The sequence below is a fragment of the Gobio gobio genome (assembly GCF_949357685.1).
Source record: "Gobio gobio genome assembly, chromosome: 5".
NCBI lineage: Eukaryota > Metazoa > Chordata > Actinopteri > Cypriniformes > Gobionidae > Gobio > Gobio gobio.
This window is the reverse complement of record NC_137101.1, coordinates 8,971,700-8,997,178: the sequence shown is the minus strand read 5'-3', so window position 1 is coordinate 8,997,178 and position 25,479 is coordinate 8,971,700. Positions and strand designations below refer to the sequence as shown.

General features: G+C 39.6%; 1 protein-coding gene across 1 annotated transcript in view; it reads left to right on the top strand.

Annotated features, from left to right (window-relative positions):
* Positions 1 to 25,479, top strand: part of erc1b (ELKS/RAB6-interacting/CAST family member 1b) — a 266,460-nt gene that overhangs the window by 195,250 nt on the left and 45,731 nt on the right. The window contains exon 18 of the mRNA XM_079817695.1: positions 22,615 to 22,713. Coding sequence (XP_079673821.1) covers positions 22,615 to 22,713 — 99 coding nt within the window. The remainder of the gene's footprint in view (positions 1 to 22,614; positions 22,714 to 25,479) is intronic.

Below are 25,479 nucleotides of genomic sequence, written 5' to 3'. Positions count from 1 at the left end.
GGTGAGATGTTACAGAAATGCTTGACACCTTAGCAAAATAAGCAAATTTTTATAATTTATTTTAGATTAATGTTATATAATATTTAACATCTAATATTTATAATATTTTACTGTGTATATAAATTTATAATAGTATTGTGTATAATTGTAAATATAAATATATAAATAAATATGTAATTTTAAATATATATATATATATATATATATATATATATATATATATATATATATATATATATATATATATATATATATATATATATATATATATATATATATATATATATATATATATATATATATATATTATTATTATTTTTTTAAATTTATTTTAGATAAATGTACATATATATACAGTGAGGAAAATAAGTATTTGAACAACCTGCTATTTTGCAAGTTCTCCCACTTAGAAATCATGGAGGGGTCTGAAATTGTCATCGTAGGTGCATGTCCACTGTGAATCACAATGTATGATTTTTTAACTATTTATTTGTATGATACAGCTGCAAATAAGTATTTGAACACCTGAGAAAATCAATGTTAATATTTGGTACAGTAGCCTTTGTTTTCAATTACAGAGGTCAAATGTTTCCTGTAGTTTTTCACCAGGTTTGCACACACTGCAGGAGGGATTTTGGCCCACTCCTCCACACAGATCTTCTATAGATCATTCAGGTTTCTGGCCTGTCGCTGAGAAACACAGAGTTTGAGCTCCCTCCAAAGATTCTCTATTGGGTTTAGGTCTGGAGACTGGCTAGGCCACGCCAGAACCTTGATATGCTTCTTACAGAGCCACTCCTTGGTCATCCTGGCTGTGTGCTTCGGGTCATTGTCATGTTGGAAGACCCAGCCTTGACCCATCTTCAATGCTCTAACTGAGGGAAGGAGGTTGTTCCCCAAAATCTCGCAATACATGGCCCCGGTCATCCTCTCCTTAATACAGTGCAGTCGCCCTGTCCCATGTGCAGAAAAACACCCCCAAAGCATGATGCTACCACCCCCATGCTTCACAGTAGGGATGGTGTTCTTGGGATGGTACTCATCATTCTTCTTCCTCCAAACACGTTTAGTGGAATTATGACCAAAAAGTTCTATTTTGGTCTCATCTGACCACATGACTTTCTCCCATGACTCCTCTGGATCATCCAAATGGTCATTGGCAAACTTAAGACGGGCCTGGACATGTGCTGGTTTAAGCAGGGGAACCTTCCGTGCCATGCATGATTTCAAACCATGACGTCTTAGTGTATTACCAACAGTAACCTTGGAAACGTGGTCCCAGCTCTTTTCAGGTCATTGACCAGCTCATCCCGTGTAGTTCTGGGCTGATTTCTCACCTTTCACTGCATGAAAAGTGGGATTTTCGACCCCATAAACGCCTGTATACTCCTGGAAATCTCCCTAATTTTCGGCAGTTTTCGACAATTTAGAGGCAGCGAACGTCGCGTTCGTCTGTGCCACAAATTGTCGTAAACGAACCATGACGTAGGTGGAGAGCCCCCCGCTGAGAGACCGCGCGGAGGTGCGACGCCTCTAATTTGCATATGAATAGCAGCGAAACCAGAGAGTCAACGGCCAGACTTGAATTTACTCACTCACTATTGGCTGAAGCCACTACATTTAAAAAAGAAAAATCCCTCGTGATTGGTTGGCAGATCACTGCAAACCAATCATTATCGGTCCCCCTGGCTCATTATAAATGTAAACCCCAATAATAATAATAAATATATAATTTATGTTGTAATAATTTGTTTCATATTAATGTTATTGTGCTATGAAGTATTCATACCATAAAGGAATATATGGGCAAATTATACGGACCGTGCCGTTTATTCAAACAAGGGGCTTCATTTATAAGCATACAGCTGTTCATTCAAAGAAAGGGCTTAATTTATAAAACACAGCGGTTTACTCAAAGAAAGAGCTTTATTGTTAAACACACAACTATGTACAGTGCAGCAGTAATGTCTCGTAATGTAAAGTTCGTCGAGCTCCAGGCTGCGAGAGGGCGGTGGCCGCACAATCCATCCAGACACCCCGTCAACAAAGCCGTCTTCCTCGTCAGATATGAGTTCAATGGTCGCGGACTTCCAAATGTCCACCTCACCCAGCACACTCTCGCTTCCAGCAACTGTAATACAATCCATAAAGACAATAAGCAACCTGAAAAATACTCACATTGACAAAAAACGGATCTAATATAATAAATCTTACCCTTTTTCTTCTTGATCGACTCCGAGCTAAACTTCGCAGTTTCAGGTTGTTTGTATCTGAAGCTCCGGCGTGTCGATTCATAATACGTCTTACAGGCAGCTGGAAAACAATTACATGAGACTGGTATTAATAAAAACAGTCACGGTAAAATTAAACAAGGAATGAGAAACACATTAGAAGTTACTTACACACAATTTCGTCATGATCAGCGGTTAAATCTGGACTCGCGGTAATCTCTCCAAGCAGATAAGAGCTCACGGCTTCGTTATGAGGCGAGGATAGTCTGTGTAAACAAAATGTGCAGTTTTAAGCTCGGATCTATTAACGCATCCATTTCCTTATACAGCTGAATAAAAGCATATTCTTTAAATCATAACGTTACATTACCCATGCTGTGGTTCATAGCGACTGCAGTTTGCCTCAGAGTTATGATGACGAAGACAGCCTCCTGAAAATGAGTCCAAAAAGTTCGTCGCGTCCATGCAGAGATTGAGTTGAAGACGGTGTCCTGTCATTGTTGATCACGAAAAAGGAAAGCAGCAAAAAACATCAAAAAATAGTTTAAAGCTCGTCTTCTACGCGTCATGGCCATGACCTCGACCTCGCACCCCATTGGACTAGGGCTCTGATATGGAACGCGCCCGGGGACAAATCTCTTTATGCGAAACGCGTGACTTATGATCGTTTCAACCTTCAACACGCCCTGTTTTCCGCTTCACGCACAGTTTTAACATGTTAAGAAGACACATTTGAACGTGTTTCTTAACGCGCACATTCTGTACATGTCGAAGTGTAATATTTTTTTTTTAAAGCAGACTTACCTTTAGATGTAGCCTAGGCTACATACATATTAATATAAGATATTAATGAATTGCTTAACTGACTACTGTGCTAGAGTAAAGTAGCCTAATGTTACAATGTATATTAAGTAAATGCTTAATATTATACAATTATTATAATTTATCTATATGGGTTATTGTTTGTTTTTTAAAGTTAGGCTATATATAATTTCTAAAAGTATAGGCTAATTTACACAGCACATATTTATAACTGAAAACACACAACACTTTATTCACTTTCACATAATAATGTTTTTGTAATTTGGTGTTTAGTTTGTTGTATAGTTTGTTTATACTGTTCTGTCTCTGTTTTGTTTCCAGGAACATCTGATGAGTGCTATAATAAAATGACTTCATTATATTTAAAATATGTTTTGATATTCATTTTATTTATATTATTAATATTTTATTTACCCATAAACGTGTCTTTAGGAAGCCATAAGTTATAGAGACAAGAATAACTTTTGCCATTTAAATGCCACATTCATTTACTGAGGACCCATACAGCCAATGATCATGTGTGAAAACACTTATACATAAATTGATCACTTAGAAATCAAAACTAAGGTTTGAGAAAGAAAGAATATGCATACAACAAAATATATTGTTTCATAGCAGCTTCAGTAACAAGTTCAAAACAAATTCTGCTGTAAACCGGCTCTAACAAGCCAATATAGTGTCAATATTCAGCTCAAGTGACTTCAGTGTTGATTCAGTTCAGTTGATTTCAGTTCAACTGTAAATTCCCCAGTTGTGCATTGTGTAGTTAGATATATGCAAAAACAACATTTTTGGAAATAGTTAAAATAGTTTTGCACAAAGTGTTGCTTTTGCAAGAGATGTCTGATGTTTTGTGTGTAGAGTTACAAGAAATGGAGCCATATTTTCAGAAATTGTGTGTAAGCAATTAGATAAAACTGTAAATGAATCCAGTTTATTTTAGTTCAGGACTCATAGTCCAGGTGTTAGTAATCTGTGCTTAATCTTTGTTCCAGGCAACAATTTTTTAACTCACGATTAAATAGATTAAGGCCTACTCTTGGCATAATTTAAACCCTGTCCAGGAAACCACCTCTTAAAAATCAGCATTGATAATTTATAAAATGTGGTGTGAGCTCAATTTAAATGACAATTACAGAAAAACACAATCTGACTTAACTATAAACAAACAAACTTGTACTTTTCACATTTATGATTAATAGCCATTTAGAAATCATTCACAGTGCAGGGTGGAAAAATTAATGTTGGTATGTAAACTGTATGCTTTACTTGATTTATTTGTGTGCTTTGGTTCATTGTCTTGTTGCATCACATAACCTCTCTAAAGGTTGAAGACATGAACTGCTGTCCTGTATTTTTTTATTTTTTTTACATAACATTGGTTATTGCTAATGACATACAGAGTAATTAATCTACACTGTGAGCCTGGACAAGTTGAATCTACTTAAAAAATTGGAGCAAACTGGTTGCCCTAAAAATTTAGTAATGTGTACTAAAACGAGTACATTTAACTTAAATTTAAGTTAACATTTTAACTTAAACTTTAAACTTGTTTTAGTCAAAAAAATTCAGAACCTAGATAAAACTCCCCCTGCTGCTACTCTGATTTGCATTTGTGTAGCTCACAGCATGTTCATTTACATGATAAAGCCTCCCCTAGAATTAAGGGGAGGGGGGGAAAACTGCCAAGCAAGGCCCACGTCAATTTCCGACAATTTACGGCAGTTTTCGGTGTTGCCTGCAAATTGCCGTGCACAGTCGTAAACCTGAAGTTTCACGGCAATCTACAGTGTCACATACTGACGAAAATCCCACTTTTCATGCAGTGTTTCTTAGGATCATTGAGACCCCACGAGGTGAGATCTTGCATGGAGCCCCAGTCCGAGGGAGATTGACAGTCATGTTTAGCTTCTTCCATTTTCTAATGATTGCTCCAACAGTGGACCTTTTTTCACCAAGCTGCTTGGACCTTTCCAGCCTTGTGGAGGTGTACAATTTTGTCTCTAGTGTCTTTGGACAGCTCTTTGGTCTTGGCCATGTTAGTAGTTGGATTCTTACTGATTGTATGGGGTGGACAGGTGTCTTTATGCAGCTAACGACCTCAAACAGGTGCATCTAATTTAGGATAATAAATGGAGTGGAGGTGGACATTTTAAAGGCAGACTAACAGAAAAAAAAATCATACATTGTGATTTCTGGATGATATTTTTTTTTAGATTATGTCTCTCACAGTGGACATGCACCTACGATGACAATTTCAGACCCCTCCATGATTTCTAAGTGGGAGAACTTGCAAAATAGCAGGGTGTTCAAATACTTATTTTCCTCACTGTACATATACATATACAACTTTTTTTTTTTTTATACTTTTTAAAATTAGTTCAGCATGTAGGTTCATACACTTCAATAATAGTTTTTATTGGTCATTCTCTTGTCTCGACCATCAACAATGTCTCGCACATTTTTATTTTTGACGCATTACACTGGGTAATCTCACCAGTCAAACTTGTCCAAAATTATATTATATATTAAATATCAAATATGCTTCTTATTATCTATTAAATATCATGTATTTCTGTTCAACTGGGGTGTCACTTCATGTAGCAGTTTTCATGAGGACAAACAACTGACTTTGAAAGTGACCCTTGAAACTCATCGAGCCACACTTGGTTAGGATGAATTGTAGTACTGAAAGTGACAGTTTGTGAAGATACTTCAGCCAATCACATGGCTTCTCAGTTGTTTTATTTCACTAGAGCAGGTTTGGATGTGCTCAGTGTGTGATAAATGGAGCCCGTCATCTTGTTTAAATTATATTTTATAGACGACGAGCAGATGGGACCATTTGATGTCTAACAAAATTCTGCATAATCAACAGCCGTTACTGTGATCCAGAGATTTAAAGTGAAGGAAATTAACTAGTATGAGACCACAAAAAAAAAATGTAAAGATGAGAGAAGCTGAGCAGGGAAGTTTTTAATAACAAAGAGAGAGGCGTTTTTGTTTCGGGATACATCACTCTTCAAGATGTATGCGTTTCAGAAAGAAAATGAACTCTCTTTGTTCTTTTTTCTTTTCGTTTTGTTCTTTTTCTTCTCTGGTCTCCGTCTGTGTGTCTGTCAGCCTCAGTGATGATGACAGTGTAAAAATAGGACTGATGTCTGGTGAGTGTCTTTTGAAGCGTCGGTGTAGTGAAATGTTTTCTCCATCGCATCTCTTCCTCGTCCATAAATCTCCACTGCGCGCCGTGACATTGCACCCAGCTCTGATGTGCTGTCCACATTTTATTAGCAGACTCGAGAGAGTGGAACGGCATGTCGCTGTGGAGCACAGGAGTTGGTTTTTAAAAACTGTCCTGTGCAAATTCGCAGCCTCGCAGATTAAACGGCTGAATGGGAACTGCTCCCCGCTGCCATCACATGGTTCATTGATGTCACAATTAGCTGTGGAGGGAAGGTGGTTTACGCTGCTGCTTTGGATGAGGAGAGATCACAATTGCAGTCAAAAGTTTAGACATGCCTACTCGTTCTTTACTTCACATGTACAATTTACCTGCTCTTGTTCTTAAAGGAAAACAGACCAGGAATTTTGATGACTTATCCTGAACTATGCTGAATTTTGTTTAATCAAAAGCTTTCTAAAATATGAAGGAAAGCTGTTTTTTTTTTTTGAGTCGTGCATCTGTATATACAGTCAAACCAAAAACTATTCAGACACCAGATATAATTTTTTACTAGTGGGTACAGTACAGGATAGCAAAATAAAGAAATACGCCAAGACATACCCAAAAATTCTTCATACAGGGGACTACCAGTAAAATTAATAAATTCAGACACCATGTTTTGCTAAAGTGTTTTTACTTTAATTGCTAATGCGACCTTTTACACCACAGACTGAACAAAATTAAGCATTGCTTGGTCATTGGTTTACCTAAATTGGTATTATCTAAGTGTGTTCTTAAATTAAACGGCTGATTGGTTGATTATAATCCATTACATACATTTCTATCAAAGTTATCTGACGTTATCAAGATGAATTTGTTCTGACACAGTTTAACTCTTGTTAAGTTCTTGTCATATTTTATTACCATTTTCTAAACTATAGTGAATAAACTGAGCTGAAGTGTCTGAATACATTTTAGTTGAACTGTATATACAGAATATATATGTAGGTCGTCTTACATTTCATACAGTTTACTTATGAGGCAGGGCAAAAACTCAGTGCATGCGAGAGCCTATAGAATGCAGTTAGATGCCCCTAAAATTCAGGATATCAGGTTCAAAAATTCCCCTGTATGAGTTTTTGTTATTTATATATTATGATATAGTTTAGCAATGTCACACAAGTAATGCGCGCAATAGCACTGAGGTGCTGTTTTTGTTCCGAATAGCATGAGTGCAAACATGATATAGATTTTATACAACAGTTCAATAAATAAGAAGTTATTATTGTTATATTTTAGACATATTATTGCTCAAATTGACCAACAAAGATATTACCTGTAAAGCCAGAGAGAAAACACACAGTGGTGCTTGGTTTCTGAATGAATCCCTGAGCGAATTTTGAGCGAATCAATCGGGTGAACCAATGATTCAATGGCCCATTCATAAAGAGAGCCGTTTACTTCATTTCAGCCATTTGAACGAATCAAATTAATGCATGACTCATTAAGATATTTACCATCACCTACTGTCACAGGGTTTCCGCAGGGTCTTAAAAAGTCTAGAATTTCAAAATCTAAATTGTAGGCCTTAAAAAGTCTTTAAATTCGCTGAAGAATTCTGTTCTAGGTCTTAAATCATTTTAAACAGGTCTTAATTTCCCTACGTCCATGTAACGCTACCTCTAATGCTCATTGAAATCCTGCAGCACTTCAAATAATCCAAATATAATTTGTTGTAATACGACTACAAATGAGACAAACATGCAGCTTATATTGCAGCCAATCAGCTTTCGTGTTATTGGAGTCTCTCACACATAAAATGGATTTTATTCTTCAGCTAATAGTCCTCCAGTTTTTCGTGTTTCTGCGATTACTAAATATAATGAAAAATCAATATTTGAGATTCTGCATTATTTGTAAACCAAAATAAACAAGATTTATGTATTTTGTTTGTTCTATTGTCATGTGTGGCTATTGTTCATCTAACATAATACATGGTGTCCTAATTATGAAAAAAATGCACATTTCTGGAAATTACCACCACAAAATCTGTAATTTTGATCTCAAAAATCACACAAAAAAGTTGCAAAATCCTGGTGGGATTGAGCTATGAGGAAGTACAAATTTATCAATTTGTTCAATTTGAATAAATTAATTTACTTTGCAAGTAAATTTGTGACGGCATTTCCTTTATAGGTCTTACATTTGATTCATAATGGTCTTAAAAAGGTCTCAAAAAGTCTTACATTTGACTTGGTGAAACCTGCAGAAACCCTGTGTCAGTTTTAGTTTCTTCTTTGTATCATTTCATTAAAAAAAATGCATATTTCCACATTAATATACCATAGCCATATCCTGCCAGATTCATAGATAGCAGCTGGCCTGGTCCTACCAGACTCTCGTACATTTCATTTGTACAGAGAGTCTGGCCACTTTCCATTGACAAGCATTAACTTCCTTGAAGGCTGGTACTCTGTTGAAGTTTAAAACTATTGGATCTGCCATAACCAATTGCTAACGTTTGGTCGTGACGTATGTCATCTCAAAATTGCGCACAACATCAACGTCATCGTTCTCAGCCACTTCCTCTGTTCGCTGATTGGACCGGTTCAAATTTGACCAGAGAAAACCAGAGAATATACCGCAATCCCAGACGGAGTACTGAAGGAAAATGAAAATTGAGCAGGAGTACGTAGGAGGGCGGAGCCAGGCTAATATAGCACCTACTGTATTTTGTGTATTTTGCAGTAGTATGCATGCTGCTACATTGTTGTCACATGATCTCATAACATTGCATAAACACAGCAAGTTGCATCCAGTTATCATATTGGAGATAAAAAATAATGTAATCCAATTCTGTGTAAAAATGCCTTTTACATTTGGCAGTCCAATCAAATGATGAGTAAGGAAAGAGATGTTAAAAATTGCAGCTGATAATACTTTCGATTCATTCATCATAGTCAAGCATATCATGTTGTGCACAGTGTTGTATGCTGCACATGTAGCTAATTTAATAGTAGACCATTCATACAGGGGATTTGCATACTCTGCACAGTACACGTACTGCTGAAATATAGCGTGTTATTAGTACAAGAACAGCAGCCGGCGTGAGCGGGTGACCAAAACCTCCAGCGCAGGTCATCTGAGCTCCCCGCACCCAGACTCGCCTTTCTGAAAGCAGTGTTGGCTCCGAACCGGCAGAAAACACTCCCACCTGCACGAGGTGTCCAAAAAATATTTGATAAGCAATACAATTTATCTTCCTTGCCCCGGCACGGTCTGAAGAGGCTGCATTAATCCACGCCATTATCGTGGAGCATGATTCAGACCATTAATCATCTCGCTGCTCATATTTGAAATCTTTACGACACCTCAGCGGCTGCGAGAGTTTCTCCGCGTGCACAGTGAGCTCTCTGTGTGCTGTGGAAAGGTGGAGAATGGTTAGTGCGGTCACCGCCTCCAAACCCATGCCCTCCTCCATCATAATTCTCAGCCTCCTGATGGATCTCAGCAGAGACTTCCTGTCTTTTCCCCTGTTAACTGTATGTCAGCGGACATGCATGTGTGCGAGCGTGTATTTGGGGTTTCTTATGTCAGCGTGAGTGTTATGGAAAGACTGGGCCGTGTTAGATAGTCGGTAGTAGATAGCAATACTAGTAAATTGCATGATTCTGGATATCACTTTTGGTGCCAAAGCAAAAAGTAATATGCTTTTGAACACACACCTGTAATTTAATCCTGTGTGGTGTGGGGAAGTCATATGGTAGCATATTTTCTTTTCCCTAGCTTAAAGAAAAAACAACAATATAATGCATTTTTAGAAATAGAAGCCAATGATATGTTGTTTTTAAACCACATGACTTCGAGACTGCTTTTCTTGGGGTCACCAAGTAAAGACAAGGTTTGAAAAGACATTTCTTCTGCATCATGATAAGTTATTTTGATGTTGTTCACCGATCAGCTTTATCGTAGAGATTAACAGAACATTTTTAAAACCATGAAAATGCTTTACCTCAATGGACAATGCTTTCTGAAATATTCTTGGTTCGGTTCGCTTTCACTAGGCCACCTTTCAAAGCGTACCAAAATGTGTCACGCAAGTCGCATGCGAGTACAACTGTCCTCTTATTGGTCCGTGTTTCCTCTGCGTCATCCATCAAGATGATTGACAAGTTCACTCTATGAGCTTATTGTGGCTTTATTTGTAACTGTCGAGAAGCACGCAAACACTATACGAATGTAGCCGTCATTCCCGCTGTTAAATGATATACTACATTCGTATTAATACTGCAGCAAATTCAAACTCGCTCTCTCTGGATTTCCCAGCGCTGTCTAGAGGTTAACTGTGTCAAGACACACGCAAACACTATAAGAATGTTTTAATGCAGATATAGCAGAAATCAAGGCTTCATCGGGACAGCATTCTCGCACTGAGAAATGCAATTCCACAACATTTTAAGATGAAGAGGTGCTCTTTTGGTTTTCAACTGTGATAACTAATGTGCTCACTCACAGAATCAGACACTACTGCTTTTTATATAGCACATTTCCCGTTATGAATTTTGTTGGTCCCATTGGGTCGTATTGCTTTCACACCTCAAGCGAACCACCCCAGAGTTTGTTTGCAATCAGGCCACCTCGTTCAGGTGGTCTCGAACATGATTGCCGTGTTCACATATGCCTAAACTAACCGAACCAAGGGAGAAAATACACTAGGTTCCGAAACAAACACTCCTTAGATAGTGGCGTTTATTTATCTTATTTGGTTATACCATGATATAGGGCTTGACATTAACTTTTTTGCTCACCAGCCACTGTGGCTAGTGGCTTTCCGAAGTTACTAGCCACTCTGCATTTTCACTGGCCAAAATGCTGTAGTTGGGAAATTTGTTGTTAGTTATATGTAAATGACCACTGTACACACCAAAATCAAGTGTACATGAAATGTATAACATGACAGGTCATCAAATAGGCCTAATTAGCTCTGATAAGGTTGTGTGTAAAGCTCCTTAATCTACAGAGAAACACTAACAGTTGCTTGACTGAAAAAAATAAGATTTTTAGGTGTAAATATGATTTATTCTCAAGCAATATTCTCATCAGTGTTCCATCAGCTATGTCATATTTTAATCTAGAGTATTTCGTGTATGAGCCCATACCATATTTTCAGTTTATTTTTATTAAATATCAAAAATCTAAAAGGTGTGCATCATACCTGACACCTAGATGAACACTTTACAGTTTTATGACTGTAAGTCATTCTCTTCAAATGCTATTGAAGTTAGAAACATGTATACCGATACATAACTTTAGAGATGGTGCCTAAATTCGCAAATATCGAATGTCCAGCGTCTAGCCAACTTAATACCAGTTACATCAGATGCGCTATGGTTCTGCTGTGTTTGTTTGAAACTATATTTTCGCTTGCGAAACAAAAACAGTCACTCGCTGTATGATGAATGAATCTCCTACGTACATCGCACGTCTCTGCGCTGTTGTTTATGATTCGAGTGCAGATTTCAGTGAGTTAAGAGTGCACTCTGAACAAACCTCCGGCATTTCAGAGATGACTAATCTGAACGCCTCTGATTATTAGACATTGCATTCATAAACTCAACAGAATCGTGTGTGATTGGTTATAATGCGCAACGCGATTATAACAGATGCCTTTTGAGAACACTACAATGTTGATGTGTTAACATTGTTACAATATACAATCTTAGCGGGTGTTAATGTCAAGCTCTGTTTGCATTTATGCATAAAAACACTTATGATTTCAATTTTTTATATTTTATGAAAAAAATCAAGAGCATTGTACAGTTAGCTGTTCAAGATGACTAGTGAGAATGTTCAAAAATCAGATGGGAAAATAATGTGTACCATACAGGGTTTTTGTTTAATGTTAATATCTCATCAAGAGAAGTGCATTTGATGCTCAATAAAACAAACTTTTTTTTAGTATTGACTTAGTACTGAACTTCAAATACTTTTGACATCCCTCCTTGTAGACGCAGGCTAGTGTTTGAGTCATCAATGCACTCTCATTGTAAGTCGCCCGTGTGTTGTGTGTGTGAGTTTGCGGCGACCTTGTTCTCCTCCTCTTTGGGGATGAGGATATTGAGTGTGTGTGTAATGAAGTGTGGCTGAGCTGACATGGTGCTTCTTTCAGAGAGAGAGACAGATGACGTTGATCAAGTGAATGTGTATTTTAGTCCCTATTCAGAGATGGAAGACGTGCCAAAGTGTCCGACTCACCCGTTCCCTCCGTAGACCTCTTGAGCCCAGTCTGTCCGAGCGTCTAAGCGTGTCTATGTTAGAAAATCAAGACGTACAGAGGGAAGTGATATTTATCCTGACAATTTCGGTGAGCTTCATTACTCTTTTGTGCTTTCCAAGGACTAGAGTTGCAGTTTTGGTCTTTTGTTCATTTGTAACCAATGTATCTCATGACTAACCCCATCCGCTTCTTAAGGAGATGACCCGGAGTGATTCAGACCAATTACAGTTTGCTGGTCCTCTGGGACAGTGTTAAAAAGTCTGGTTGCAGTTCTGTAACCGCAGATTGAGTGTTAGTGTTAGTTCCCACAAGTCCTGGAATGGCGTTGGTAATTCCATCCCCTCGCAAACTGCAGATTTGGGTCGATACGTCTTTCTCTCATTACCTGCAACAGTGCCTCCACGAGGCCCCGCCAGAGTCGCTGTCCTCGCATGGCTTCGGGCGATGGCGGGCATCGGGATGGGTCGAGATGCCAATTCAGTAAAGGGCTTCGGGCCTGCTGTTCTCAGCAGAGCTGTGGTTTTGGGCACCCCTTAGAGGAATAAAATCATTTTGTCTTGCAGCTACCCACGAATAAACTTAAAATGCAAAAGCGGCGAATCGTTGCCAAGGCCACTGTGTCCATGTGTAGCCAGCTCAAGGCTGCCGTCTGTGTTTAAAAAGCGTACCTTTATTGGGTTCAAAACGCTGGTGTTTTGTTTTGCGAAGGCTGAGCTCTAGGCGCCTCACGTCCCTGCTGCGGACAAAGTGATCACAGAGCTTAATTTAGAGCGTCCTGCAGCCAATAACAGGGGCAAGAAATCCAGAAAAAAGCGCACAAACAACAGCATCAACAAGCGTCCGATTCATTGCATGATCTTGTTTGGCTGAAGGTCTTGCAGAATTTGTAGATCTCGTGCCGAGGGGGGGCGTGCGAATGGAGGTCGTGGCTCATGGGCCCATCCGTGCTGGATTTGTCTTGGATCTGATGCAACTCTCGCTGCTCGTTTAGGAAAAACGAGTCGCTGTGTTTTCGGAACACGAGACCTCAAAACACTAGCCGCTAAATGGCTGTTTGAATAAGGCCTGTGGGTGTCCAGCTCGTCCAACGTGTGACGTTGTGGAGGAGAGGAAATGGAGATTTTCCACTGCATCTCCGATTGTGGAGAACGTTTTACGATGATGTTGTTATTCGGTCAGACAAATGATTTTATTTTAGAACGTTCTCTGCCCCTTTGGCAAGCCGTGAAGACTCTCTGCAGCTTTATTATTACAGGGTTTTGCCTTAACGTCGCTAATGGTAGTTGGTAAAGCTTTGCTTTTCTACTGCAAAGAAACTGCTGTTTTACTAGTTCCTGTTCCGTTCCTCTAATGAGGGTTGGAGACGGTCCTCTCTTTGCCTTTTTTCCCTTTTCTGGCTCTTCTGTCCTGTCGGAATGACGACCTGGGATTCTTCTCCTCTTACCTCAGTTCCTGGCCAGTTACACATAATTGTTTTGATATAATCTTGATCATTTCTAAAGCTTTACTCGTTGTTTTTCTAGTGTGATTACTGGAGTCTTCTAAAGCCAAGCATCACTATTACTATTGCTCACAGTTAGTGATTTAAACAAACCGCTAACCCCAAGTATTAAACTATGGCTATTATCCTGCATGTTTGTGCTACAGACACGAATGATGCCTCAACTCAAATGTGCTACTGCTTTTTCTTTTTTTAGCTATCAGATTTAAAAATGTAGCTTCACAGGTCATTTGACAACAATGGTATCATAATCTTTGCCTCTTTAGCTCAAAAAACGCTAAAAAACGTATGTGTTTTCATTTAATTCAGCCGTATTTTACAGTAAATACTGTAGGGCAATTGACTTCTGCCACCATATTAAGCATCATGATTCACCAAGTTGTTTTTGTCTCATTTTCTTCAAATATTTTGATATTCAAATATCTTATTTGTACATGTTCCATACTTCCCTTCTTACTACTGTATATATGGCACGAGAGAGAGAGAGAGAAAGTGCTGTTCTTGCCGTGGCTAACACCAGCTTTTTAATTCTAACTCGGCAAAGAAGTCTGTTTGCTTCCCTCTGGGCTCCCAGAACAGAGAGACCATTCTGTTTCCTCCCAATTCCCAGTTATCTGCTCTGTTCGATTTTAATCCCAGGCCTCTAAAACTGGAAGCACTACAGCTCACAATCATGTAGAATCCTTTCTGTCATGCTTGTCCAAGGAGCTTATCTCAGCGACTGTTATTCATGCAGGGATCTGGGACTGTATTTTTGTGTTATCTTTGCTTTTGATGTCTTGGCCTCTTTAGCGACTTCTGAGACTTAGTAATTACTTTTAATGGTTTGAAAAAAGACCATGACAGAGCACTAAACTCTTTCTTCTTGACTATTTGTAACTTTCTTTTCGTCCTAAAACACATTATTCTGTTGTTCGTTGTTCAGAGGCCATCAAACATCAAAGCGCACAAAACCAAAGTAAGGTTCAGTAGTTAACCGTGGAAACCGTATTTTAGTGCATTATCCTGTAAATATTGTGTTTATAGTGTAAAATGATTTTTTTGTTTTATTTACAGGTAAATCTCTGTTAGACAATAGTAGTGAGAATAAATGTGTTCTTTGCATAAAAAATATTATATACATTAATTTACATCTTCAAGCTTCAATTTCTAATGGAATCTTCCTTCTACATAATCATTTCACTACTAATATTTTAATGTTATTTCTACCTGGTGTGTGATGTTTGTTTGTAGAAGGTGGAAAATTTGTACATGGAAGGCGGAAGGCGGTTCCAGTTGTTTGGACAGGAAACTCATGGATAGGCATTAATGGCATGCAGATTATCGGGAACCATGGCCTAATGTTTATTGCAGGGGTTTCAACACATTGAGCTGTAATGCTTGTGTAGGAAATGTGAGTTTGATTTCAGCTTCATTTGACATGCTTGTTGTCAAAAATATACTCGCTGTACAACAGACTGAACACTAAGGTGGAAAGAGCTTAGGTGTACCTATGGCAAACGTCTTTTCCATTACTAGGTTGTGTGTGTGTGTGTGTGTGTGTGTGTGTGTGTGTGTGTGTGTGTGTGTGTGTGTGTGTGTGTGTGTGTGTGTGTGTGTGTGTGTGTGTGTGTGTGTGTGTGTGTGTGTGTGTGTGTGTGTGTGTGTGTGTGTGTGTGTGTGTGTGTGTGTGTGTGTGTGTGTGTGTGTGTGTGTGTGTGTGTGTGTGTGTGTGTGTGTGTGTGTGTGTGTGTGTGTGTGTGTGTGTGTGTGTGTGTGTGTGTGTGTGTGTGTGTGTGTGTGTGTGTGTTCTCTTACACACCTAAATTAAACCCCATTTAGAGGTGACCTGGAGAACACAAGGGAGCTTGAACTTTAATAAAACATTACTTTTCCAGAGCTCATGTTGAATTAAACACATACACTTGCACCATTCATGTCTATCTACAGTAGGTTAATCTAACAGTGGGCACATCTGTGACACATCCCTAAAATCACAAGACAAAAGTAAGGAATTACTTTTTTAAATTCCAATTTTTTGCAAAATGTGTATTTATTTGTTTACATTAATGCATATTTAGCTTTTTTTAGACAAGCTTTATGATATTTATGATCATTCACTGGTGCTAGCATGCATTCTTTCCTTTTCCTTTGCTGGTTTAGTCACGATCACTCCCGTACACGGCTAAATCTGCATTAATCTGTTTATTACAACCATAACTCAGTGTAATAATCATGCATTCAAAAGACGAAACATGATTTGAGGTACTAAACACTGCCCCAATTATTACATAATCTTTTAAGTATAGTCATTATGTAATCATTGTGATTGCATAATTTGACACATTAAATATGTGCAATTGAAAACCCTGAACTCTTCGGATTCACTCTCCGGCTGCTCTTCCCACTGAGCGGTCCAAGCTGTCTATTGGTTTAAGCTACTGCTTTCGATTCCAAGGAAACCTTGATGTGTGAAACTTTTGATTTTCAACTCCGAAGTAGCTTTAACATGGAGATGTCATATATCTGGCAATTCTACCTACACTCATCCATTCCCTTCCAGCTTTTCCAAGCAGTGAGTGAATAAATATGCTTATTCAGGCAGGACGTTTTGGCCTTTAGCCTCGCAAGTATAATTGGGTACCATATTTTTTCAGTGTTTTTTTTGTGCACTGTGAACACACAACATCATGCATTTTTAATGTCTTAAAATAAAGCTAAATAAGGTAAGGCATGGAAAGGTGGGATGGAGAGGAAGTAGATTGAGGTTGTGAACTCCAGAGGTCACGGGGTGCCGTGGAGAGGTCACATCTCTCTGGAGATGTAGGGAAGGCTCTCGTTATGTAGTTTCACTTCCGTGACCCCAATTATAAGCTTGACAAAAGGCCTTTGATATCTCTTTGAATTCAGAGTGATGATGACTGAGAATCGTGAGACAGCGCTTTTTCGGTTTTAAATTTTTCTCCCTTTTTTGGCAGCTCGTCAGCATTTTTGCTTCGCAATGGATGGGGGGTGGAAATGGGTGAGAGAAATGATAATGGCGGAGAAGTAGAATAATTGTGAAAATGATTAGATTAAGTGAGCAAATGAGCTCTCCAGTTGGAACGGAAACCAAAGAATTGAGGTCAGCATTCCTGACAATTATCATAAGAGCAGAGAGAGAGAGAGAGAGAGAGAGAAAGTGAATGTGAGAGAGGAGGAGAGAAAAGTCCAAACAAGCAATCAAGGTATGCAGGGGGAAAAAAGATGGAAATGCTAAGACGGATAAGGGAAGTCGAACGAACAGGAAAGTGTGGCACTTAGAAGCATTCCAGCTTTGTGCTTTTAGATGTTTTGTTCTGGTGGCAGTAACTTGAGCGGATTTGTAAACTGTGCAGCGCGCTCAAGCAACGGGTTCAGTGTGCGTCCCCCATCCGCTCGGCTTTATCAAGTCCATATCATTGCCTGTAGCTGAAGGAATTTTGAGGAAAGTGAGGTCTTGGAACAAGGGGGAAAGCAGAGAAGCAGAGCCCCAAGTGCTGGATTCCTGAACCCCCAACACACACACACGCGCGTTCCCTTGCCACAAGCCACTCAGACAGGGATCTGGTTTCATGGTAAATTTTATTACACATGGATGTAAGGGGCTCCTACAATTAGGGAGGGCTTCTTAACAGGGTCTCGCTTATCCGTCTGCTTGTTAGCCTGCTAGCTTGAATATTTCGTTCTCCCATTTTATATTCCTTCCCAACCTCCCCTCTCTCCCCGTGCCCAGCCTCTTCCATTCCAATTCAAGCTCTCCCAATTTCTCCTCTAACATCTCTCCTTCCAGCTTCCAGCACCGGCCACCTTTTCTTTCTTCTTTGCTTTATGGCTCACATATGAGCTGTTAAGTTAGGAGTGTGCCTCCCTGTTCTGTAGCCATCTGCGATCGGCTCTTCAGAACCCCTCTGGCCCTTTGAGGAGATCCGGTTTCCACGAACGCTCACCCGCACCTCCCTCTTTCTTCACGTACATACACAAACACCTCCCTGTGGACCCCCTCGACATCTCTGAGATTCCTCCCTCCTTGCTTTCCATTGTCCGTGTTTTTGAAGGGACGTCTGCGGATTGTGTGAAGATTGGATGTTCTGCCAAAGTAAATCCAGGAGGTTTAGTGGTTCCTACTAATGTAGGGTACATGATGTCATTGGCTAGATCATGGACAAGGGTCGAAGGGCACACATGGACATTTGTAGCAATTTGTCTCTTCTCTCTAGTTCTCCCCTCCGGAGTGAGTTTATCTCCTGGCGGAGGGCCTCTTCCGCTTGGAGAGTGGCAACTGTATAACACCCCTCACCTGTTTTCAAAACAAAGATGTGAGCTTGAACGTTTTTGAAAATCATCTCTGTGTTTTCATTCTTAGTAAATTAGAGGGGGTCAGCCTAAGGGGGAGGTGGAGGGAACTCGGTATAGTGATGTTTAAGTGACTCTGGCATGTTTTAGGAAAATTGTGGCAGATTTGCAGTATTGCCTCATATATCATTTTATTAACCCTGGGAAGGTTCCTCAGTTTGACTGAATGAAAAATGATACACTTTTTTTGTTACACAGAACCCAAAAGTAGATGTTTTGAATAATTGTCTAATTGCTTTCGAGCTTAAAACGACATTATATTACAAGTAACTTTATATGAGAAAAAGGCTTAAAGGCATAGTTGGCCAAAAAATGTCTTAAGTTGTTAACTTTAACAACTTTCTTTCTTCTATGTAACACAAAAGAGTATATTTTGAAAAATGTCTGTGTTGTTTTGGACCCCATTGACATTGTGTATGGACAAACATATCAACTTTTGCGTTCTGCAAAAGAAAGAAAGTCACACGGGTTTAGAATGCCATTTGGGTGAGTAAATGTTTTAGGTGAACTGTTCCTTTACACTTGAGGCACAATGTCAGAAACAAGATTGCGCCCCAGTGCACATATACACACACTTGTTCGATTGTACAGACCTATGAGCAAAGATTTCCCCAGTGCAGTTCAATAAACATTTTATGAGTCCCTGCGCCCCACTAAACTCGGTCGGTATCAAAAACCACTTCACTCGTGAGCCGGCAAATAAGCAAATACCTCCTCCCCCTTTCTCTAGTTCTCTCTTTTGCTTTGCAAATGAGTTTCTCTCTCTCCAGTGGCCAGAGTTATCTGTAGGTGCTCTGTGGCCCCAAACCCTGAAATCTTACAGCTTTAAGGCAACATGTTTGTTTTTAATGTTTGGTTTTTTTTAGTCCACGTTTCTTTTTTCCAATTCTTCGGGAGAGGAAATGAATGATGCATGTTCATGCTGGGAACGCCGTGTACGCCTAATGTTAGTGAAGTTGGCTGAATCATTTTTCTCTCTCTCTATCTTGATAACTTCTTTGCTTGTATGTAGGTCTGTACCAGGATTTACATGCTACAAGCCGGAGAGCTTAAGCCTGACTTTCCGAACCCTCGCCCCGAATCCTTCGCACTAACCTGCTGAGCATGTGGAACAAATTGTCTCAAATGGGGTATTTTCCTCCTCGTGAGGTAGTGACAGTTGATCTAAAATGTTGCGTTTTTTTCCAGGGGCTATAATGGCTTCCCCTCTAAGAGTCTCGGCCTCCGGCCTTCTCCTCCATGTAGACTGCCGCCTTCTGCGAAAAACTGAGAGGTTGTTGAGTACAGAGTGTCTAAGAGCTGCTCAGTGGTTGTTTGTTCAACATTTTTATTTAACCTCTGACTAAGTGGCTTGTTAACAGGTATAGAACGAGTCGTGCCTACACAAGAAATCGAGGCAACCAGAGGCATCGTGCCTAATGTTGATGTCTGTTTTCTGTGCATTTCCAGATCTATATGAGCACAGAAGTAGGTATTTTAAAGAACGTTTAAATTGTTTTTGTCCATTTAATTAGCCAATGGTGTCTAAGATAACATTGGACCCATTAAGGCCCATTTACACCAAGAACAATAACTATAAAGATGACTATATTAGCGCCCACAGCAACGGACAATATCGTTCTGTCTTTTCTAAGCGCGTGCTTGTCTGCCGCTTTAAATGCTCGATCTCTTCAAAGCAGGATAGATTCTGATTGGCTGTCAATGTTTTTATCATTCATCAGCTTGATAAAATCATTCTGAAAATTATTCCAACGAAATCGTTTCTCTATATCGTTATGGCAGTGGTGTGAACTCTGCTATTCTTTAATATTGAGAAAGATTTTTAGAACTATATCTTTATCGTATCTTTATTTATTGTCCTTGGTGTGAACGGGCCTTTAGACTTTACTTTAAGAGGCATTTTTTTTAAATATCATCTTTTTTGTTCCACATACAAAATCATACAGTCATACGGGTTTGGAACGACATGAGGGCGAATAATTTACACTTTTTTTTTGGAGTTGGGGGTGAACTGTCCCTTTAAGACAGTAACTCTCACCCTGGCCACTTGCGTTGACATAATTCTGACCCAGACGTTCACCCACGGTGGTCGGTTAACATTATGTTTATTACTATAGCGGAGGACAAGGATGGGAGAGAGAAATTGGGGGTGTGGGAGGTGGAGGGAAGAGGGTGAGAAAACCAAACAGAAGGAGCCCAACCATCACATTCTGGTCAGGGAGCAGCCGGGAAACAAGCCGAAGAATCCGGAAGGGCAGGGTGTGGGTCCACTCTCATTCGAATGTAATGTCTTATTGATACATTTCATCACTCATTCCCAGTGCCGTGTGGTGGTGGAGTCACTTGTGATGGTCGGCTTGCCAAAAGTAATCATGTGCGTTTTTGCTTATTCCTGCCATAGATTTATCTAAGGAAAACTGTGGATGATGCCCGATAAGACTTCACTACATTAAACCCAACTCAATTTGGGTGTAGTACACCCAAAAATGACATTTTTGTCATAATTTACAATTTGTCAAACCTCATTCTGTTCCATTCTGTTTATGTAAAACATCAGGAAAGATAACTTCCACACACAAAAAACACATACACGTATTTAAAAGTGATCCAAACAACTTCCAAGTGTTTTGAAGCCAAGTGTATGATGATTTGTGGGAGTAAGAGACCAAAAAGTGACTGAAAATCTTGCCGTCATTCACATTTGCATATATTCGGTTGTGAGATGTCGTCATGCCATGTGTGACATTAGTGATGAAGTTGGTTGTTTCATGTCTCGTATCCAAGTGTAAAGGCCCGTTCACACCAAGAACGATAACTACAAAGATAAATATAAGATAATATATATTATAAATATATCGATATTGTTTCTCTGTGCCGTTATCTTTATAGTTATCGGCTATAGTTATATAGTTATGGGCCTTAACACTCTGAATTTGAATAAACGAAAGTAGGTATGAAATTTCAAAGCAGATGGTAAATAATTGCAGAGTTTAAATTATTGGTGAACTTTTTAATTGGTAAATTGTAAAGTAAAAGAAAAAGAGAAATACAAACTTTTTTGTGGGTATCTCTTAATGTTAGCCTGACAAACCAGACCCACATCAAGATGTTGGGTCTGGGAACTCACCATTGGCAGGGCTCAATCCGAGGGGCGGGATAAACGGCTGTCTTTCAGATTCCCTCTGCACGCAATAGGATAGCGCTACAACCAGAGTAACGAAGAAGGTGAAGCGGAGCTATTTGATAGATTAAACTTTTGCCGTATCTGGTCAGCAAAACATCTTCCTTTCTTAAGAATGACTTCAGTGCCGTTCTTTTCTCAAAGAAAAGCTTAACTCCAAGTCTTCCAGAGTCACGGCCAAAGCCGATTCGAAAGACCGCCGTTCGCCAGCTTCTTTGTTTACGAGTAGCACGTGGAACTGCCGCAACTCTGCCGTCATTATGTTAAGCCCGCCCACCGACTCTATACACGATGTGATTGGCCTGACCAGAGTTTGGTTTTTCCAGCTCGCAAGCCAACGGAGAGTTGCTAGACTACCCTGACTGCAAATTACATTTGCTGCCGCTAGGGTGCGTCTAAATTTCTAGGCTATGTTCATGTTGCATGCAGGATTCAAACTCATGCCACCAACGTGAGTTCCACAGCTCAATGTGTCAGAGCCTGTACGCACAGCCTCGTCTCCTACAAATTAGTGCATTTCTAATCTAAGAGCTGAGCAGACATGGAAACCTTGGGGCGCTTGTTAAAACTGTACTTGGGTTTGAGCATGTGGAGGCTTGAATCTGTCCTGTATCAAGCAGGGAGGTGAGTATGCGTATGTGTTTATATTTGAGAGAAGCTGGTGTTTTGTTCTCTATTCTCTACATCTCGGCTCTTCTCTCACTGTCTCTGTTATTGCTTTTTCACACCCTTCTCCTCTGGGTTTAAAAGATCTCCGTCGCTGGCTTTTTCCCTCCTCGCTCAAATCCATTCCAGCTGAAACTCGCGTGAATACTCTGTGATCCCCCTCTCGCTGTAGGGCTCGAAGTAATACTCTGTCTATCAAAAGGAATATCAGAATCACTTCTTATAATGCTTGTAATTGAATTCATACAGATAAAATTTCCACTCTTAACAGCATGAGCTGAGATTGAGATTTGATAACTCAAGCCCCAAGACTACCAGGCTTAGAGTCCGACTAGGCTCATTTCAAAATGATAGGGAAAACGTATGAGTCTGTACGTGTGTGTTTTGGCGGTAGTTAACAATGAGCCGTACCTTTTACAGACGCAGAACCGCATGAAGTTAATGGCTGATAACTACGAGGATGACCACCTCAAGGCCTCCAATTCTGACCAGACCAATCATAAACCCTCTCCAGATCAGGTGAGCCGATCAGAGCCTTCATTTCATTTTTTGAGTGCACCTTAGAGAACCACTTCTTTATCCTTTACTACTTCAATTGGGTTTACTAAGGTAAGTGTCACTTTTAGTGTTGATCATACTTGGGGTTGGTGATTATATATGTTTAAATGAATATTTTTATATTTATTTATTTTGTTAAAGTATGGTTGTTTTAAAGTGTTGGTAATTAAAATGTCTTGCAAGGTCTCTCTCTCTCTCTCTCTCTCTCTCTCTCTCTCTCTCTCTCTCTCTCTCTCTCTCACTCACTGATATCTGATTTCCCCCTAAAGGCCTTATCCTGATTTATAAAAAGGCAATTATAACCAAACAAAAACAACAGGAAATTACATATTTCATATTCAATAAGGCCCAGCATCCTCAGCTCCAATTTGTGTATTATTTCATATTGGGTCACCATAAAAAGCTCACGTTTTCTCATTCATGAATGTGCGTGCGCACACACATCCCCGAGTGTTTTTCTTGGAATAGTTCAGGCACACAGGATGATTCTGGAAGATTTAACTGGCTTTGTTCTTTGTTGCTTTAAAACGTTGAATTCCTTTGCCTTAAGCCTCTCTCCTCTGGATGGCTGTCCAATAGGAATTAGTTCATAAGGGGAGAAAGAGGAAAGAATTGACATGATAAAGGATGAATAGAGAGTGAAATTCAAAGAGAAAGGATGGCCTGTTGCATTCTTCAGTCCCAGCTCTCCCAGGAAGCGCAAATCCTACTGGTTGTTATGACATGACTTGATGCGCTAAACGCAGTGTGTCATACCTGTCCATGGACTCCTGGAGTAATCTAGTTCAAGTGCTACATCCTAATTCACATGCTGAAAGAAACCCATCAATCAACAACACTCCGCCCAGGCCTCAACACATCACAACACAACCCGGTATTCCCAACCACGTGTGTGTGTGTGTGTGTGTGTGTGTGTGTGTGTGTGTGTGTGTGTGTGTGTGTGTGTGTGTGTGTGTGTGTGTGTGTGTGTGTGTGTGTGTGTGTGTGTGTGTGTGTGTGTGTGTGTGTGTGTGTGTGTGTGTGTGTGTGTGTGTGTGTGTGTGTGTGTGTGTGTGTGTGTGTGTGTGTGTGTGTGTGTGTGTGTGTGTGTGTGTGTGTGTGTGTGTGTGTGTGTGTGTGTGTGTGTGTGTGTGTGTGTGTGTGTGTGTGTGTGTGTGTGTGTGTGTGCGCGCGCTGTTGGAGCCAATTGGAACTCCGTCTACACACATATGCACACTCAATCTCCCACGCACACACAAAAATCTATAAAGCTATCCCAGGGTCTCTCCCCCATTACAAACTCTTCATTGTCTTTCCCAATTGCCAAGAAAACACTTAGCTCACATTTTACTGTGATCTTCATTTCTCACTTACATATTTCCAACTCAAATAAGAACACCCTCACACATCAACACCTGAGCCCATTCCAAACCTCCCAGATCGCACTGTTATCACCTAAACATGCCGACTGCAGAGCTGGGACCGACAGGGACCTCAGACAGCATTCATTGCAGGTATTTTCCACAGCCATCCAGGACAGATGGGGTTGAGGCCATGTGTGTTACTCATTTCAAGCTCATACTGCTATGGTTTCAATTCCTGTTGTAGCATAGCCTCCCTTTTTTGGGACGAACCCAGTTGCATTTAATGCTCTGTTTCACTTCGGTTCAATGGCTAACTAATCACCCTTAACCCTCTGTCGAGAGATGCAGAAATTAATGGAAAGTGGTTTCTCAATCTTATAGATGACATTCATTCAGCTTTTTTTTCTGACTCAATGCTGATCCTCGCTGAGTGTTTGACAAAGGGCATGCATTTTCAGTGCAATAAATGACCTGCTCTCACCCACTAATAACTTCTTTCTTTAATCCCATGCTGCCTTGGATTAAACCTGCACTCATTTTCCACCAATAGGACGATGAGGAGGGCATTTGGGCATAGCCAATCATGTGCCCTCTCCCAGCCATTTTGTTCAGAAGGGTGAGAAATGTATACATGGGGAATGATGCTCTCCTTCTGTATTTCATCGTGTGTTAACTGTCATTGAGTGTGCTTTTTTTCTTCACATTCCAGTTCATCCTTTCATTTATTGTTTCCGTCTTTCATTGTTCTCATGTGTTGTGATTTTCTTTCATTGTCCGTTTTTTTTTTGTCTGCCTTGTTTTGATATGTATATTAATGGGGGTTTTTTTTACCTTAAAAATGGTCAAATATGACTTGCAGATATCATACACAGAAAGAACAGGCTGTCAGAATGTAAAGTAACTGTTTCTTGCATTTTTTTTCCACACAGTTTTCAATCAAACTTGTTGGTCACAATCTAAAAACTGGTCACAGGTCTGTTCTGATTTGGTCCCGGGCTTTATTTATTTCTATTGATTATTCAATTAATTTTAAATAAAAAAAATTACACATTTTTATTGATATTCAGGACCAAATCAGAACAAACCTGTGTATTGTTTTTACAAAATTAAAAAAATGTGTTGTATCTATTGCGTATTAATAATTACAAAAATTGTATTGCAGTAAATGGTAATATAAAAACATCTATATGCTCGATTTTTAAGCACATTTTTGCTTTGAATAATCAACAGTTTTGGTCCTATGACACCTCACCACTTCTAATATAAAATCGGGGTCCTGAAACAATACCAGCTAAGAACCACTGCTCTACACAGTGCTTAAATCTGTGCAGCTTAACCCTTTAAATTTACTTCAATATATGACTTGAGCAGCTATTGAATTGGC